The 19,447-nt window shown below is 42.4% G+C and overlaps 1 protein-coding gene across 1 annotated transcript in view; it reads right to left on the bottom strand.

Annotated features, from left to right (window-relative positions):
• pnpla8 (patatin-like phospholipase domain containing 8) overlaps window positions 1-10,425 on the bottom strand; it is a 72,468-nt gene extending 62,043 nt beyond the window's left edge. Inside the window, exons 1-2 of the mRNA XM_043709010.1 lie at window positions 10,200-10,425; window positions 1,923-3,117 (exon numbers count right to left, since the gene is read on the bottom strand). Coding sequence (XP_043564945.1) covers window positions 1,923-2,753 — 831 coding nt within the window. The 5' untranslated portion in view covers window positions 2,754-3,117; window positions 10,200-10,425. The remainder of the gene's footprint in view (window positions 1-1,922; window positions 3,118-10,199) is intronic.
• Between the last annotated feature and the right edge of the window lie 9,022 nt (window positions 10,426-19,447).

The following is a 19,447-nucleotide window of genomic DNA, read 5'->3' as shown; positions in this document are numbered from 1 at the left end:
AGATCCCCTGAGGTGATGAGGTTCTGGATGGTCTGGGTTCAAGGGATTTGACTGAGACAAGGTGGGGGGAGGGGAAATGAGGAAACTGGAGAAATCTGAGTTCATCCCTTGTGGTTGGATGTATGGTACTACGATAAAAGCAATTGGATTTATCTGACAGTAGAATTTAGTTATTTAAAACATTTACTGGTGCAAATACAGATTTCATATATTTCATTCATTAGCGTAACTAAGCAAAATCTTCTCTCTCTCTAGTAACCACAGGAGCAGTAACATTCATGAGATGAGATTTAAAGTCTGATGTGAAATAACAGTTATTAAATTATTTTTACAGAGAATGCAGCACTGAAATAAATGCTGCCGTCATAACTTCTTTGATACAATGAAGTGTATAATTGCCAGAATGGACTACTTGCCGTTACTTTGCAAAGAATAAAGTTAATGCAAGATTGATCAAAATAATGGATTTAAAAATTGACAAAGTGCGGCACAGTGGCAAGCACTACTGCCCCACAGCACCAGCGACCTGGACTCGATTCCAACCTTGGGCGATCTTCTGTTGTGGTTGCACATTCTCCCTGCGTCTGCAAGGATTTCCACCCAGTGCTCCAGTTTCCTTCCATAGTCCAAAGATATGCAGACTGGGTACACTGGCCATGCTAAATTGCCCACAGTGTCTAGGGATGCGTAGGTTGAGTGGATTAGCTATGAAAAATGCAGGGTTACAGAGAGAGGGTGGGGGAATGCTCTTCAGAGGGTCAGCGTGGACTCAGCAGACCAAATGCCCTTCTTTCACACGGTCAGCTTTTCACGAAAAAAAAACTTTCAAAATGCTGAAGTAGGCACAGATTGACTCACCCAGATAATTTTTCAAAATCAAGAGCCTTGAATCCTCCATGCGATCATCGAACTTTGGGTGCATAAACTGACATTATGTCAGACTTTCAGAGCGTGGTTAAATTTTATGGGGTGGGGTTACCAAGAGGGTGTAGTGGTAGGAAATTATGTTCTTTCTACACAGTGATTACAGAATAATACATCTGGCATCCCAAGTTGAGAAGTAAGTGAAACTGTACGGTAAGTAGATGGGCACCTGTCCATCAGAGCAAGAATGATGACTAAACAGCCAACACAGCCCTTATTTACTTCTGGCAGCATGCGTCTCAGAGCTCATGAGTATTAGATAAATTGATTATGTTCATGCAAACTGAAAGGGTGGATACCACTGTAAGACAAGCAGAAATTGCACCTGTTTCTATATTCCAACTGTTTGCCTCAGAGAATCATGTTTTTTTTGTGGCAATTATGTTACAGCAACAGAGCCCATCTGATTTATGTGACAACTGTATTTAGCTATTCAAAACGTTTAATCTGCAAATAGAGATTGACTGAGGAAAAAAAAATCAGTGATTCAGTGAACAAGTCTTTACATTTCAAAGTTTGTGCGAAGATTTGTAGCTCGGGTGCTCGTTGTTATGGTTCTGTTCGTGTGTGTCATGGTGTTATGGTGCTCTTTCTGTTGTGTGTTAGTTTGGCCATTTTTTCTTTTAGTGCCGTTTTTTTGCAGCGTGTGGTCCTGTTCTGTCCTATGGTCCAGGTTCATTCCTGATTGTGGTTTTTGAAATTAACGATTTTTGGTGCACAATTTCTTGTCTGCATTGGTGTAGTCTGTTGCGTGCGTCTGTAATCATTACCTTTACATTTCAGTTCACAAATCATGATAAAATAATGAGAGTAGGATAACAAATTCAATTTTCATGCTAAAATTGCGAAAGATTAAAAAGTATAGCAAGAAAAATGGAAATCAAAAAAACTGGAATTCAAAATAACAGGAAAGTGACAGTAAAGAGAGGACAACCTTTACTCTTCATTATTAGTTTACCCAAGATAAAGAAATCATTGAAGCAACTTCAGAGCTTTACCTTTTCTCGCTGAAGATTCAGGTGCTTGGCTTTATCATCCACTGGCTTGGTTTCTTTCTCATTAGTTTGCTCCACATCTTTACCTGCACTTACATCCTTCTGCTTTTTATTCTTGACTTCAGAATTCTCCTTCATTTCAACACGCAGCTTGGGGGCAAAACTGCCAAAGCACGTATCCACAAATGCTTGGACACTGTTTGTTGGGTATGAAAGTAAGTTAGCAAAACTCTTTTTTGCAGATGGAGTTGGAGATTCGCCAAGCACATCGGTATGAACACAGCATGTATTTAAATGATCAATCTTTTGCTTGACTGAGTTTTCGACTTTTGATTTAAAAGATGCTGTCCATGTCAGATCTGTCCCAATCCCAGAGTCACATGAAGGAGGTTTATCTTGCTTGTCTGTATCTACTTGCCTTGTGTTCCCAAAATAATTGTTGATATGGTTTGCCAAAAAGTTATATGTTTCTCCAAAATTTGTAGCAATATAGCTGATGTGGAAAAGACCTGATCGTCCATCATTCTCTTTATCAATCACACAATTACTGGATGGGTCCTTTGAATTATCTTCAGGTTCCAGGCTAATAGGTGTGGAAACGGAGTGGACGGTATTCTCTATTAGCCGGTTCAGATCCGAAGCATCCTCAACTTTACCAGGCTTAGAAGTAGTTTCTTTCCTTGAACTTTCACATGGCACCCCTATCTGAGTTTCTGAAACTTTCTCTGAGATATTTAGAGTTGGTTTCAATCGTACAAGTTTTCCAATTAGCTCAGTGTGCGTGCTACTGACGGCTTTCGACACAGAGTCTAAAGTGCTCTTGATTCGCGACATGCGATGCCTCAGGGTGCTATACCCTTTGGAGGAGAGGTACTCTGTTGCGCAGTGCAGGAAAATAAATGAAGTCTGTGCTTTTAAACTAGTTGCCTATTAAGTGCTATGCCGCTTTCTTTCATTTTCAGTGAATGTGCACGAGAATTGCTTGGGCCCTTTTTAGTTGTGTAGTTTCTATTTCGATGAAATGGTCCGAATGTGTGAATTACCTATCAAGTGCACTATTGACTTAGTTTTTGCACTGTAAGAATTATACAGATAGGTTTTTCAAGATTCAAACTCAGGCATAACTGGGAGGCTGCAGGACTTCATAGACTCCACAATGATCCTGGGTTTGTACGTCACCTGGTCTTGTGCTCGGTTTCTGAAAAATAAAACAAAGATCAGTTGTGGATGCTGACAATTTTTTTAGAAACGAGAATGATCTCTACAAAACAGCTTTAATGAAACTGCAAATTCTCTTTGTATTTAAAACAAACTGTAATTACAGAAAAATAGTCACATGGATCACTGCTTTCAGGTTGTGTTGTAAGAGGGATTACAATGTGCGAGCTGACATTCAGCACTATAACTGGAGTAACTTAGTGTGCTGGCACCAATAAGGGAAAAAGAATAAGATCTCAAGTCAGAGTCATAGAGATGTACATCATCAGTCCAACCCGTCCACGCCGACCAGGTATCCCAACCCAATCTAATCTCACCTGCCAGCACCCGGCCCATATCCCTCCAAATCCTTCCTATTCATATACCCATCCAAATGCCCCTTAAATGTTGCAATTGTACCAACCTCCACCACATTCTCTGGTAGCTCATTCCATACACGGACCACCCTCTGTGTGAAAAAGTTTCCCCTTAGGTCTCTTTTATATCTTTCCCATCTCACCCTAAACCTATGCCCTCTAGTTCTGGACTCCCCAACCCCAGTGAAAAGACTTTGCCTATTTACCCTATCCATGCCCCTCAATTTTGTAAACTGCTATAAGGTCACCCCTCAGCCTCTGACGCTCCTGGAAAAACAGCCCCAGCCTGTTTAGCCTCTCCCTATAGCTCAAATCCTCCAACCCTGGCAACATCCTTGTGAATCTTTTCTGAACCCTTTCAAGTCAATACATACCCAGGTTTTAAAAAAAAATACTCAAAATGCTCTCACCACTGGGTAAAGTCCAAATGAAGACACATTTGAAATTTGTGCCATTGAGCTGAAATTAGCTATAATTGTAATGTCTGATCTCACTCACACTGGCACAAGAATTACATACACTGCTTCACTGAAATTGCAGAGGCAATGCAGGGGTTTCCCCTCCTGAAAGACACTGGTCATCACTACCCTTCGCATCATTGGTGAACTCAACTCTCACGACACAGTATTAAGTAATTTCAGTCTTCGGCAGAGGACTGCTGATGTCCTTCTTTGTGCAAGGACATTTTGTAACTCTGTGACAATCCTCAAGAACAAAACATTAGTTGATGATTGGTCACTGAAGAAACCAGAGAGAGTTGAACTGCTGTTAATGATGGCGTGTACCACTTGTTCGATGATAAATTAAGGAATGCATTTTTTGTTTTTAAAAAGTGGCCATTACAAATCAGCTCGTTTGAACTATGCTAACATTCTTACGTGCAATACATATTTTTCTTTGGCGGAGTTATATTTCTCACTGGTTGAGAGCTAGGACACTTTGTTTTTACAGCTTCAGTTACTCAACAAAAATAATTTCAACTGGGCTCTTGAATATTATTCGTTAACATCAGAAACTTCCAAAATTAGTGCTGAAAAACAGCCTCAGCTGGATTTCCATTTTCAAAGTCCAAACCTGGCTCGTCAGGGACTGGGTGGATTACTCCTCGGAGGGTCGGTGTGAACTTGTTGGGCCGAAGGGCCTGTTTCCACACTGTAGGGAATCTAATCTCGTACCATAGTAGAGGTTCAGAATGCATATAATCAGCACTGCCAATAACATCTCCACCAGCATGTGCTTGATATACAAAGTTCTTTTCCTGCACCTTTTCTTGAGCTGTGAATACCAATCTTGTAACTGGTTTGTTGAGAGAGCACTTTGAGCAGTCCTTACTCTATGAAGGACACATTAAATGATCTTTGCACTGATACAGATGGTCATGAGAAGGTTGTTAAATGATTACTTCAACTAACTGGTTAGCACAGTTGGCTGGAGGGCTGATTTACAATTCAGAGTGATGCCAAAAACATGGGCTCAATTCCTGTAACGGTTGAGACCGAAGACTCTCCTTCTCCAACTCTCCCCTCACCTGAGTTTAAACCACCACGAGTCATCTCCATCTCAAATGACAGCATGCCTCTGGGATGATGGCAACCTTGCTTTTACTTCTACAAAAGCACTAAAACTTAATGAAACCAATCTGAGGCTCTGGTCTGCATTGAGATGATGTGCTCTGCTCCCCATATTCCTACTGCTGAACAGAACAACAAATATACAAGCATGGGTCCGAAGCTAAGCTATAAATAATAGAGGACTGAATGCAATAACAGAAAATGCTTGCAATTCAGAACAGGTCACTGAACAGAACAACTTGAAACTCTGAATGACGACCACCCCAAAGGGAAACCATGGTTCATCTTTTCAGACCATTTCCAACATGTTTAGTTCATGTTTCAGAACACACATCTCATGCTCCTCAAACAAGGGAAATAGCACAGTGACTTCAATGACGTTGAATGTTAAACAGGAATTCTGGAGGGAACAGGTCTGCAGTAATACTTGCAAAGTAATAAATGTTTGGGATAACTTTTTTTAAAAATTCCCTCACTTTAAGCCTTGTCCCTTTCAATTGCTGGAAGCTATGAATCCAAGAGCATGAATCATTCTCAGAAAGTTCTGCCAGGGTGTGACCTATCCCTTCGTGAGTCACTGTACATCTTGAGTGATCACCACAAGAGGTAGCAGAATCAAGTATCATTTTCATTTTCTTGGGTTCTCACTGCCTGACAACAGATCCAACCTACAATTCTGCATCCCCATGACAGGCGAGGTCCCAATCCATCCCAGCCAGAAAACTGATCAAAAACCTGCTTATGCTGGCAGCAATCTAATCCATACCGGCTGTTCCAGTGAACTTCACCCTCTTGAGATCAAAGGGAAACTGAAATCAATTGTGCCTCAACTGCTGTCCCCTGATTCAGGCAAACATTAACTGCTAAGTCAATCTGTAACCTTGAACCGGATGGTGGATTATTCCACTAAATGAAAAACTACTCACCAGGCTATCTCAAGACCTATGAACAATTTAAACCTGTTTCATTGAATGCTAGTACTTGAACAAGTGATGCTATAATAACAAAAGGAAAAAAAATTGGGGATGCTGAAGACCTGAAACGAACTAAAACAGAAATCACTGGAGAAACCCATCATGTCTGGCAGCATCTGTGGAAAGATAACAGAGTTAACATTTCCAGTTCAAAGACATCTAGTTCTGATGGGTCACTGGACTGGAAACATTAACTCTGTTTTCTCTCCACAGCTGCTGCCAGACCTGTTGAGTTTCTCCAGCAATTTCTGTTTTTGTTTGATGCGGTCATATAATTGTATTCAGTGAAATATAGAACAAAGTTCCACTGTTTATAAAGGCCAACCAACATCCTACCTGTTCAAGAGATTAATCTTGAATCCAGTCAAATTGTCAATAAAATTTAAATTGTAAGTCATCTGACATAGTTCAGAGATTTATAATTCATATTATCTTTTTTGTGAATATGGAGATAAACATTCAATGTAGCATATGCTTGATTGTACTGTAGTACACCAAGTTCTATGGAATCTGACTGTAGGAGGCAAAACAAATTCAGAATACAGGTGCACTCACTTATCAACAGATTGTAGTCAAAGCATTTCCTTAACATCACGTTCAGAATCATTCCAGGATCCATCCTTCACTTCCATGCGTCTCGTCCAAACCAACATCCACAGACATTAGCTTTGATATTTTCCAGTAACAGCCTAGTCCATTTTTCCACCATGGCTTCTGAAATTTTTAAGCTACTTTGCTGACATCTAGTCTTAAATAATTTTTGCCTGTTAAACATTGGGATGAGCAAGGCTATCATCTTCACCTGCCACAGATTCAGTACTCTTCAATAAGGGGCCACCTCTGATATAATAGGGTAATATGATAAAAACTCCATATCTTTATTATACTGTGCATGCCCAAAGTTATCACATGAGTAAACATGTCAAATATATAGTACATTCATATGAAGGCTATAAGTATTCTTGTTGTTAATTGATTTTCCAATAATATTTATGATACACCTTTGAAACATGATCCCAAAAACAGAAGTAATTTTCAAAAACTTACAAAAAGCAAAAGCACAGTTCCCTTAATTTGTTGTTTGGCTGAACCAGACTAACAATTGTAATAGTTAGGACATAGGATGGTTCTTAACACCCCTCCCAAACCAAAGGAGGATGTGGGTGGTTGGTTGGTGGGTGGGGTACGGGGCTGATTGGTGTTTTAGGAACAGCAGGGTGTCATGGAGGTATGGAAACCACCAAGGTTAATTTCCGAGGCCTACATGTATGGAAGGCCAAATGAGATCTTACCTGGCCTCATCAGTTGTCAAATGCTGCAAAGCAAAGAAAATGATAAGTTGTGACAATGTATGAGTCACAGAAGATATCATGTGTGACTTTAATCAAAGTCATTTCTATGCTGTGGCCAGGCAAAAGTCTGAATACCAAGAATTAAAGTTTGTTTTCATTTCCAAATAGATTTCCAAGAGGCATTTGAATAAACACATCGAGGCTATCTGATGAGATAAGAGCCTCTGGTTATAGGAGTTGTATATTAGCATGGTTGGAGGATTGGCTAACTAACCAAAGACAGAGTTGATATTGGCAGGCACGTTCAAGATGGCAACACGCAAGGAGTAGGGTATTTCGGGGTTTGGTGCTGGTGCAAACGTTATTTATGATATATAAATGATTTGGATGAGGAAACTGAATACACTATAGCTAAGTTTATAGATGACGCAAAAAAGGTTGGAAGTCAAGTGGTGAGGATGACATACAAAGTCTGCAGGGGGGTATGGACAGATTAAGTGATTTGGCAAAAACCTGACAGTTGGAATATGTCAGAAAATATGAGATTATTATTTTGGCAGGAAGAACAGATGAGCTGAATATTACTTAAGTGCAAGAAGACCTCAGAAAGTTGCAGCACAGAGGGATGATAGAATCATACGGCATGGAAACAGACCTTTCTATCCAACTCTTCCCAACTTTCCCAAACTAGTCCTACTTGTCTGCATTTAGCCCATATCCTTCCTGTTCATGAACCTGTCCAAATGTCTTGCACATATTCTAAATGTAGCTGCACCTACCACTTTCTCTGGCAACTCATTCCATATACGCATCACCCTCTCTGAAAACATTGCTGCTCTGGTCCCTTTTAAATCTTTCTCCTCTCATTTTAAAATTATGTCCCCTAGTTTTCAACTCCCCCACCTTAGGGAAAAGATCTTTGTTATTGACCTTATCTATGTCCCTCAAGATTTTATAAACCTCTACGGTCAGCCCTCAATATCCAGCACTCCAGTGAAAAACATCACAGCCTATCCAGCCTCTCTCTAGAACTTAAACCTTCCAGTCCCAGCAAAATCCCAGTAAATCTTTTTAGAACCCTCTTCAATTTAACAATACCATTCCTATAGCAGGGTGACCAGAACTGTGCACAGTACTTTCACAAAAAGTTGGCATGAGTTCAGTGGGTCATAGGGAAGGCAAATGAAATGTTGCTCTTTATTTCAAAGGGAACAGAGCATAAGAAGAGGGAGATCTTGCTAAAGCTATATAAGACACTTATCAGATTGCACCTGGGATACTATGAACAGTTTTGGTCCCTTAATCAATGTCAGGCTATACAGAATCTGGACACAGACAAGACAAGATTCACTCAAATACCTCAGCTAGGGAATGATTCTCTTATGAGGAGAGTTTGAATTCACCTGTACCCACTGGAGTTTAGAAGAGTGGTTAGAAGGTGTGACTAGATTGGGTTGGGATATCAGGTCAGCATGGACGGTTTGGACCGAAGGGTCTGTTTCCATGCTGTACATCTCTATGACTCTATATGGTTTATCCAATGACCATTTAAAATGCCCTTAAAGTTGGCAAGTCTACTACTGTTACAGGCAGTGTGTTCCATGCCCCACTACTCTGAGTAAAGAAACTACACTGACATCTGTCCTATATCTTACACTCCTCAATTTAACTCCTGCTAGCCATCACCATCTGAGGAAAAAGACTTTCACTATCCACTCTATCTACTCCTCTGACTATTTTGTGTGTCTCAATTAAGTCACCTCTCAACCTTCTTCTCTCTAACAAAAACAGCCTCAAGTCCCTCAGCCTTTCCTCATAAGACCTTCCCTCCATACCAGACAACATTCTGGTAAGTTCCTCTGAACCCTTTCTAATGCTTCCACATTGTACCTATAATGCACCGACCAGAACTGTACGCAACTCTCAACCTTCTTCTCTCTAACAAAAACAGCCTCAAGTCCCTCAGCCTTTCCTCATAAGACCTTCCCTCCATACCAGGCAACATCCTGGTAAGTTCCTCTGAACCCTTTCTAATGCTTCCACATTGTACCTATAATGCACCGTACAGAACTGTACACAATACTCCAAGTGCAGCCACACCAGAGTTTTTGTAGAGCTGCAACATGACCTCATGGCTCCAAACCTCAATCCCTCTACCAATAAAAGCTAACACATCGTACAACTTCTTAACAACCTTAATCAACCTGAGTGGCAAGTATAAGGGATCTATGCACTGAGATCTCTGCTCATTTACACGACCAAGAATCTTACCAATAACCCAGTTGTCTTTATTCCTGTTGCTCCTTCCAAAGTGAATCACCTCACACTTTTTCCACATTAAACTCCATTTGCCACCTCTCAGCCCAGCTCTGCAGTTTATCTACGTCCCTCGGTAACCTGCAACATCCTTCGGCACGGTGCTGTGCTTTTCCAGCACCACTAATCCAGAAACTGTCCACAACTCCACCCACCTTAGTGTCAACTTTTCCACGGCAGAGGGTGGCGAGTGTATGGAATGAGCTGCCGGAGGAAGTGGTGGAGGCATGTGCGGTTACAACATTTAAAAGGCACCTGGATGGGTATATGAATAGGAAAGGTTCAGAGGGATACGGGCCAAGTGCCGCCAAATGGGACTAGATTAATTTGGGTCGGCGTGGACCGAAGTGGCTCGGGGACGCTGCAGAGCTGACGGAGTCTCTGATGTGGTCCAACCAGCCGGCCACCCAGAAGGAGGAGGAGGATGGTGACAATCCCAGCCGAGTCCCTTTGTACAGGGAACAGGAGAGGGCGAGGCGCAGCAAGTCCCCACCCCTGCCTGCTCGGGCCTGCGGACTAACCCTCCGGGAAAGGCCGGAGAGAACAGGCTTACCTGCCTGGCAATGCCGCATCCGACATCATGGCGGCCGCCGCCACCGGACGGCCTTTCGCAGCTTCTCTTCTCCTCTCCTCTCCTCTCCTCTCCCCTGCCCTGCCCTGCGGGATCCGCGGCCTCCTCGCACGAATCAGACCCAAGGCAGCGAACTCCTGCCGCTGGAGACAGCCAGAGTTCCACGGCCTGGGCCTGCAGCCGCCCTGTCAATCACACTCCAGCGCGCCCGCCTATTGGCCCGAAGCCACCGGCCTCCGCCAATCACACGGAGGAGGGGCGGGCTTAAGGCCGGCCGTGCCCAGCAGCTGGCTGTGACGTCAGCTCTGAGGGATGAAGGTAGTCAGTCTCCATGGTAACCAGGTGGAAGGTGTGGGAGAGTCAGTCTCTAAGGTAACAAGGTGAAGAGTGTGGGAGAGTCAGTCTCCATGGTAGCCAGGTGAAGAGTGTGGGAGAGTCAGTCTCCAAGGTGACCAGGTGGAAGGTGTGGGACAGTCAGTCTCCATGGTAGCCAGGTGAAGAGTGTGGGAGAGTCAGTCTCCATGGTAGCCAGGTGGAGAGTATAGGAGAATCAGTTTCCAAGGTAACCAGGTGGAAGGCGTGGGAGAGTCAGTCTCCAAGGTAACAAGGTGAAGAGTGTGGGAAAGTCAGTCTCCATGGTAGCCAGGTGGAAGATGTGGGAGAGTCAGTCTCCATGGTAGCCAGGTGGAAGATGTGGGAGAGTCAGTCTCCATTGTAGCCAGGTGAAGAGTGTGGGAGAGTCAGTCTCCAAGGAACCAGCTGAAGAGTGTGGGAGAGTCAGTCTCCATTGTAGCCAGGTGAAGAGTGTGGGAGAGTCAGTCTCCAAGGAACCAGCTGAAGAGTGTGGGAGAGTCAGTCTCCATAGTAGCCAGGTGAAGAGTGTGGGAGAGTCAGTCTCCAAGGTGACCAGGTGGAAGGTGTGGGAGAGTCAGTCTCCACGGTAACCAGGTGGAAGGTGTGGGAGAGTCAGTCTCCAAGGTAACAAGGAGAAGACTGTGGGAGAGTCAGTCTCCAAGGTAACCAGGTGAAGAGTGTGGGAGAGTCAGTCTCCAAAGTAACCAGGTGAAGAGTGTGGGAGAGTCAGTCTCCAAGGTAACCAGGTGAAGAGTGTAGGAGAGTCAGTTTCCAAGGTAACCAGGTGGAAGGTGTGGGAGAGTGGGTCACCATGGTGATTGGTTGGGGAGACAGATGGGAGCAGTTTATTTTGGGATTATGTTTGGCATGCAGTGTTTGGATCGAAGCACCTGTTTTCATGCTGTATACCTCTATGTGGGACAGTCAGTCTGTATGGTAACCAGGTGGAGGATTTGTTCTCCATAATTGAAAATAACTGCACAGAGACTGATATCCATCACCAAGTCACCTTCTATTTACACATGAACAGTCCTTGACTTTAGTACTGCCTCATTCAGAGTCAGGTACTAGAGTGTTCATATCTCTGATACATTGGTGAGGCCACTTCTAAAATATTGTGTACAATTCTGGTCACAGTTCTATCGGAAGAATGTTGTTAAACCCGAGAGGGTGCAGAAAAGATTTACAAGGGTGTTTCCAGGAATGGACATTTTGCATTATAGGGAAAAGCTGAATAGACTGGGGCATTTGTCCCTGCAGTGTCGAAGATTGAGGGATGACCTTCTAGAGCTTTATAAAATTATGAAGGGATAGGGTAAATAAGCAAGGTCTTTTTTCTAGGATAGGGAGTCCAAAAGTAGAGGGCATAGGTTTCATATGTAACTGAAATTATGTATTGAAGAATTGTTAAAGTTCACTTGAGAATCTAACTTTTAAAAATTTCTGCAATTTACATATGAAAGAACTGAAACCAATATGTTCATTCTAAAAGATGAGAGACTTAACAAACAATCCAGGTCTTTTTCAATATATATTTTCAGTTACATCACACTGAAAACTTTTGTTATAAATTCTGTCTTACGATCTTTAACTCCTCAACCATCTGATGAAGGAGCAACACTCTGAAAACTAGTGCTTCCAAATAAACCTGTTGCACTATAACCTGGTGTTGTGTGATTCTTAACTTGGTAAAGAAGGTGTTTGCATGCTTGCCTTGATTACTTACACCACTGAGTACTAGAGTTGAGACGATATATTAAAGTTGTACTGAACATTGATGAAGCCACTTTTGGAGTACTGTGTCAAGTCCTGGACCCCTGGTATAGGAAGGATATTATAAAACTTGAGTGTTCAGTAAAGATTTACCAGGAGTGGACAGTTTGAGTTTAGATTAGATTCCCCACCCACCCAAGCCCATTTCCCTCTGATTAATGCACCTAACACTATGGGCAATTTAGTGCAGCCAATCCACCTGACCTGCACATCTTTGGATTGTGGGACGAAACTGGAGCACCTGGAGGAAACCCACAGACACGGAGAGGATGTGCAAACTCCACACAGACAGTCGCCCGAGGCTGGAATCGAACCTGGGTCCCTGGTGCTGTGAGGGAGCAGTGCTAATCACTGTGCCACCATGTGACATAAAATAAATATGAGTTATAAAAATAGGCCAGATAAGCTGGGATTTCTACACTGGAGCATAGAAGGGCTGTATAGAGCTTTATAAAATCATGAGGGGCATAGATATTGGGAATCGCAAAGGTCTTTTCTCTAGGATAGGGAAGTTCAAAACTAGGGGGCATATTTTTAAGGTGAGAGGAGAAAGACTTAAAAGGGATTGAGAGGCAACTGTTTTACACAGAGGGAGTTTGTATGTGGAATGAAAGGCCAGAGGAAGTGGTAGATGCAGGTAGAGTTACATTTAAAAGACATTTGGACAGGTACATGAACAGAAAGGTTTTAGTGAGATAAGGGCCAAATGCTGGCAAATTGGACTAATTTAGTTTGGGAAATTTGGTCGGCATGGATGAGTTGGATGGAAGAGTCTGTTTCTGCTCTATATAACTCAATGAATCAGTCCCAAGGATGATTGGATTTAGGAGCCTCAGATCTGTTTTAGAGAGTGGAGGGCAGCACAAAGATTGGTTGAACAAGGCATAGTTGGATGATGGATGTTACTGAACAGTTGCAATTGAGCTACAGTGGATGTGCAACGCTGATGTCAGACAAGTGTGACCTTACATGATTTGGAGGTGCCGGTATTGGACTGGGATGTACAAAGTTAAAAATCGTACAACACCAGGTTATTGTCCAACATGTTTATTTGGAAGCACTAACTTTCGGAGCACTGCTCCTTAATCAGGTGAAGGAGCAGCACTCCAAAAGCTAGTGCTTCCAAATAAACCTGTTAGATTATAACCTGATGCTGTGTGATTTTTAACCTTGTGACATTACGTAACAGCAAATCTCCTGACAGGAGCAGCTACCATCTGCAGCAGCAATGGTGAGGAAAAAATAAATGCTGTCAGTGTATGTAAAAAATATCTCAACGTTTCAGCATATGACCCTGGTCTTAATTCATTTGCCATTTAAAAATCTAGCTATATCAAATTTTCACTGGTATCTGCTCTGATCTTATTTAATGTATAAAGTTTTAAGTTTGAGCATTTGATTCATTAGCCCTAACCTCAATCAGCATGTATTAGCTAAGTGTCAATTATTTCAAGTCACCATATGTGTTTCTGTGTCAACTCGGGTTCAGTGCTTGAAATCTTACCTCTCAGCCAAAAGTGTTGCACTGTTGGAGTATATTCTGATTGACACATTAATAGAGGTCCTAACTGCCCTCTCTGGCAAATGTAAGAGATCTATAATATTCTTTTGGAGATGTGAGGGAGTATTCTCCCTTACAAACTGGTCCAATATTTAATCAAAGATTAGTTTTTTGGTACAGCAATTGCTGAAGTTACTAAGTGACAATTGTGATTGAGTTATTAGATAAAATTCATAGACAATGTTTAAATTTAGGGTCAGAGAAAAGATAATTATATACATAAAAGTCTTGATAGGGACAGATAAATGTTATTTATAAAGTAAAAAACATTTCAGTCCATTAACTTAGCAGTTCTGTTACTTGCTTGAAGATTTACTTTCGTACTTGAAGCATTTAAAAACTTGAAGTCAGAATCCAAAGGTCCAATAGCTTCTATCAATGAATATTTAGAAATGGTTTGCACAGGTAAAGGTGGCAAGAATCCAGACTTGGACAGGAAAATTTTTGTCCCCTATTAGTTCTGGGGTAATAGCACTAGCAGGATTAGAGTGATGCTGGAAATACACAGCAGGTCAGGCAGCATCCGAGGAGCAGGAAAGTCGACGTTTCGGGCAAAAGCCCTTCATGATTCCTGCTCCTCGGATGCTGCCTGACCTGCTGTGCTTTTCCAGCATCACTCTAATCTTGGCTCTGATCTCCAGCATCTGCAGTCCTCACTTTCTGCAGTCCTAATAGCACTAGCAGACTGCTTGGACTTTTTTTTTTGAAAAACGGTGGTTGATGTCTGCTACAAATCTTTCTCTTTACTTGAGAACTCTCTGCTGTCAGGGTATTGTCTCAGGCCTTCTTGGGGAGATGTGGTTTTAAGAATTTGGGTCATAGCCTTATAAAGTTAAATCTTAAGATTTCAGCGACTTTACCTTTCTCTGAATTTTTGTCCCTCAAAGAAAAGTTATTTATGGTGACCTGTTAGTCTTTTGGCTACACATTCCTCACCATACAAAAATTCTTTCAGCGCAATAATGTCTTCTATCCCATGTCATGCCCAAGCCAACAAAATCAACTCTGTTTGCTGAGTGCTAACAAACATGGGATTTGAGAGGATGAGCACTTTTATGATTTTTTCTTGCCTGGATACACCATAATGTGATGCAAATAGCAAAGATAGAAACCGCTGGGTTTCTTTTATTGATGGCTGTAAGTCATTCATTTTTCACAGTCATACGCAAGGCAGTGAAACATATTACTCACCAAATATATTCTTCCACCAACATACTTCTCAGCAAATATATCCACCTCCAAATCCAACCCACCCGACGTCTGGAGGAAGAACACCTCATCTTCCGCCTTGAGACACTCCAACCACACGGCATCAATGTCAATTTCACCAGATTCTTCATCTCCCCTCCCCCCAGCTCATTCCAGATCCAACCCTCCAAATCAGCACTGCTCTCTTGAACTGTCCTACCTGTCCATCTCTCTTCCCATCTATCTGCTCCACCCTCCCCTCTGACCTATCACCATCACCTCCCACCTGTACCTACCTATTGCCTTCGCAGCTACCTTCCCCTCAGTCCTACCCCACCCTCCTATTTATCTCTCAGCTCCCCTCCCACATTCCTGATGTACACCTTCTGTCCGAATCATCGATTCTTCTGCTTCTTGGATACTGTCTAACCTACTGTGCTTTTCAAGCGCCACACTTTTTGAGTCTGACTCTCCAGCATCTGTAGTCTTCACTTTCTCATGCTCTTCAGAGGCCTGTCTGAGCAAAAAAAAATGAATTTAATTTGTAATATAAAATAATCTCAATGTACATTTACAGTGCAATAAAAGGATGACAGAGACAGCAGGTCAGCTGTTCGGTCTCCTGGCCCATCCACTCTTTTTCAGCTGCTCTTTTCACGTTTTCTTCTTTCTGCAGCTGATGTGCAGCAGTTTTGGCGGGCCCTGTCCTTGGCAGTTTCAGCAGGGCCCTAGTCCTCGACAGTTTCGAGAGTCCCACAGTCCTCAGCAGTTATGACAGCTCCCCAGTCCTCAGCTGTTTGGCAGACCCCAGTCTTCGGCAGTGGTCGATTTGTAAAAGCAAGAGGCCACATATTTTCAAAAATACAGGTAACAATAAACTTCTATCTATCTGCCTTTCTATCCATCTATCTAATTGTTATAAAATGGATAAACACAGCAGTAATTTTGCACCAACATGATCCAACAGACAACAATGAAGGAATGGCAGCTTAACCCTTTTCATAGTAAAATAGATTGACAGAGGAATGTTGTTCAGAACAGCCAGCCCTTTTTTGAATCAAATAATTGAATCTTTGAGATTAATCTGAAAAGTGGAGAGTAATGGCAGAAAGGATTAAAATTAAATGAGAAAGAAACAAGACCTGGAAATGCTTTGACACCTATCCGCCACAAATTGCCATGTTATCTTTTGTGTTGACTTCATTTGGGCACTGAGGATGTCACTATTCTGATCTGCATTGGTGCAGAACACCACAGGGTCAGTATATCCAAACTACAAGGCTGTTTTTCATTTAACAGTCTGACCAGCAAAAAAGAGGCTGCACACATCAACATCTGTACATATACAATCTTCCAATTTATAAACAAATTTGAATTAAATATATTTATTGATTTTGAGTCAGTCATACAGTTTACTCTAAGTAATTGTAAGTCAATTAGTTTAATTTAATTCACTTTTTCCCATATAACGAGCCCTCAATGCCATTTTTAATAAATCGTTTCATTCAAAGTATTAGATAATTTAATTTATTTTCCAAAAACAAGCATTTTTACATCAACACAGCAATGCAGATTGACTACTTGACAAAAAGGTCTTGGACACATGTTATTAGATGCTTGCACAGAAGAAAGCATGCAGAATGCTTAGTTTTAATGCTCACTGAAAATGTAAACGGAAGCATTAACTACTTGATCTACCAGAGAGTAAAGTAGAGAGTTAACAGTCAAAAAACTGAAGCATCCATATCTGCGTGCAGCAAGACTGAGACAACGTTCAGTCTTGGGTTGATAAGTGGTCAGTAACATTCACAACACATAAATACCAATGTTCTTTCAACAGCAGTTTCCAAACACATGACCTTAACTACCGAGAAGAACGTTAGCAGCAGAGACACGGGGGCATTAGTACACCATTTCCAAGCCAAGCCATCATCCTGACTGGAATGATATTGAAGTGACTCCACAGAGGTTGGTATCCTGTCACCAAGTCACCATTTATTTACCCGTGGAGTGTCATTGACACTGATCCAGCTTTCTCAGAGCTAGCTCTCAGAGTGGACAGAACTCCTGACTCTTGTCAGCCAGATGTCCCTGATTGGACCAGCTTAACAGCCCCAATCAGGGAACTTTCTGCCAGACTACGGATGATGGATAATATGGAGCTCTCCTTATATGACAAATACTAATAGACTTTAGGAAATACTCAAATTCCCTGCTGGGAGACAATGGCCTGTTACCTGTGACCAACACTTCTGGGATTCTGTGTACTGCAAAAGATGCATATAGTTTTTCTATCGTCATCCCATGTTTGACAGATGAACTCTTTGAATGGGTGTCCACAATAACTAAGAACATTAAGCCTCTGAATGGACCTGCATGGTTGATGTGTAACTGAGTTCAGGATTTACCTGACCATTCCCAAGAATGTGGGGAGCTGCTGATTGTAATTTCTGTCCTTGTTGGCATTCTGGGCACTGCCTCAATCAACGCAGCTCAGACTGCATGCAAACCAGAAATAACTGCTTGCCAGCATCTTCATCTGAATCCATCAACTCTTGAGAGTTTTTGCATTTGGTGCCTCAGGGAAAGTTAGGCTCCTAACAACCAAAAAGGATGCAGGTGCACAAGCTGTTAAGAGAATTACTCATTGCTTTTCATCTGCTCAAATGAAATTTGCCCAGAAAAAAAAAAGCATTCTTTCTATATCCTGGGCCCTGTTTTTTGATGGCAGGATCAAATGTGTCAAGCTTCCCAAAAAATGGCATGATATTAGAAATGCTTATCACAACTCAAAGGCAACTGTTGCGAGTGAATTTCTTCAGGGCGTGCTTTAATCTCGTCGCCACCGATATAACTCTACAAACCAATATCCCATCACCAGTCACCCTTTATTTACGTGTGGACAGTGCTTGATGCTGGTCCAACTTTCTCAAAGCCAAATCTCAGAGTGAGCAGGATATCAGACACTCCTGTTTTTATTGTCAGCCAATTCTCCACGATTGGACCAGATTATCAGCCCCACTCAGGGAACACATATTCTATAAGATCCACTTGGCTGGTCTCATAAAATTCACTCCATGGGGATCCAAGATGGCGGCGACCCAGCAAGTCTGAGTCTATAGTGCTCTTCCCAAGACTTGGGTAAAGTGGGTCACCCACCCCCACCTTACTCACCAAATCATTCATAATAGCTGTTTAATTTAATTAGTTGCTTAGTGTTACATTTAAACTGTCTAATATTTAGTAAAAATGACCAAAGGGAAGGGACCTCGCAACTCTCAGCAAGCAGGAACCCTTCCCCCACCCTCTCCAGCTGCAGCAGGGGCGTCCACAGCCGCCCCGGGGGACTTACCTACAGTGACAAGCCTTGTGGAGATGATCTCCAAGCTGGATGCGAAGATCGATGCTTTTATCGAGGAGTCCCGAAGTCGATGGGACTCACTCTCGGCTGCGCTGCAGAAGCACGACCGAGACATTAAGGAGATTGAGCGCCGAGTTGGAGGGGCGGAGCTAAAGGCCGCGACCTCTGAAACTACAGCACAATTGGCCGTGGATCAGGTCCGGACTCTCGAACAGCGGGTCCGGACTTTAGAGAATCATATTGACGACCTCGATAATCGAGGTCGTCGAAAAAATATTTGTTTGCTGGGCCTTCCCGAACAGGAAGAGGAAGGCCAGCTTACAACGTTTCTCGAGCAGTGGCTGCCACAGCTTTTAAATCTGGAAGCTGGATCAGGCCAGGTAAGGGTGGAATGGGCTTACTGGATCGCAATACGCGGGCCCGGCTCGAACCAGTGCCCACGCCTGGTCCTGTTCCGGGGCTGCAGAGCTACAGGGAGAGGCAGATACTCCTAGAAGCTTCTAGAAATCTTGGAAAAGACCCCCAAGCTATGATCTATAAAGGATCCAAGATCATGTTATTTCAGGACTTTTCCCCAGCTCTGGTCCGAAAGAGAAAGGCATTCGATGAGGCGAAGAAGCGTTTAAGGGACTTAAATATTCAATACTCCTTATGCTACCCAGCGACGCTACGCTTTAACCATGAAGGATCCGTGCATAACTTCGGATCGCCAGAAAAGGCTAAGCAATTCTTAGACTCTCTTAGATAAATTGTAAGAGATAATGGATGTTGTTTTGCCTTTCCCCCCGCTTTGGTATATATCCCCCTTTTTTTTCTTTTTTATTACCTTACTGTTTAATACTATCATGGGGGATGGGGAGAGGGATTTGATTTTCTCCCCCCCCCTTGGGGTTGGGGTTTTTAAAAATTATTTTATGTATATATGTGAGTATGTATGTATATGTGTATGTGTATATATATATATATATATATATATAAATAAGCTGGGGGGTT

Source organism: Chiloscyllium plagiosum, chromosome 19 (genome assembly GCF_004010195.1).
Source record: "Chiloscyllium plagiosum isolate BGI_BamShark_2017 chromosome 19, ASM401019v2, whole genome shotgun sequence".
NCBI classification, from domain to species: domain Eukaryota; kingdom Metazoa; phylum Chordata; class Chondrichthyes; order Orectolobiformes; family Hemiscylliidae; genus Chiloscyllium; species Chiloscyllium plagiosum.
Note: the sequence above shows the minus strand (reverse complement) of the source record. Positions and strands in the feature narration are given on the sequence as shown.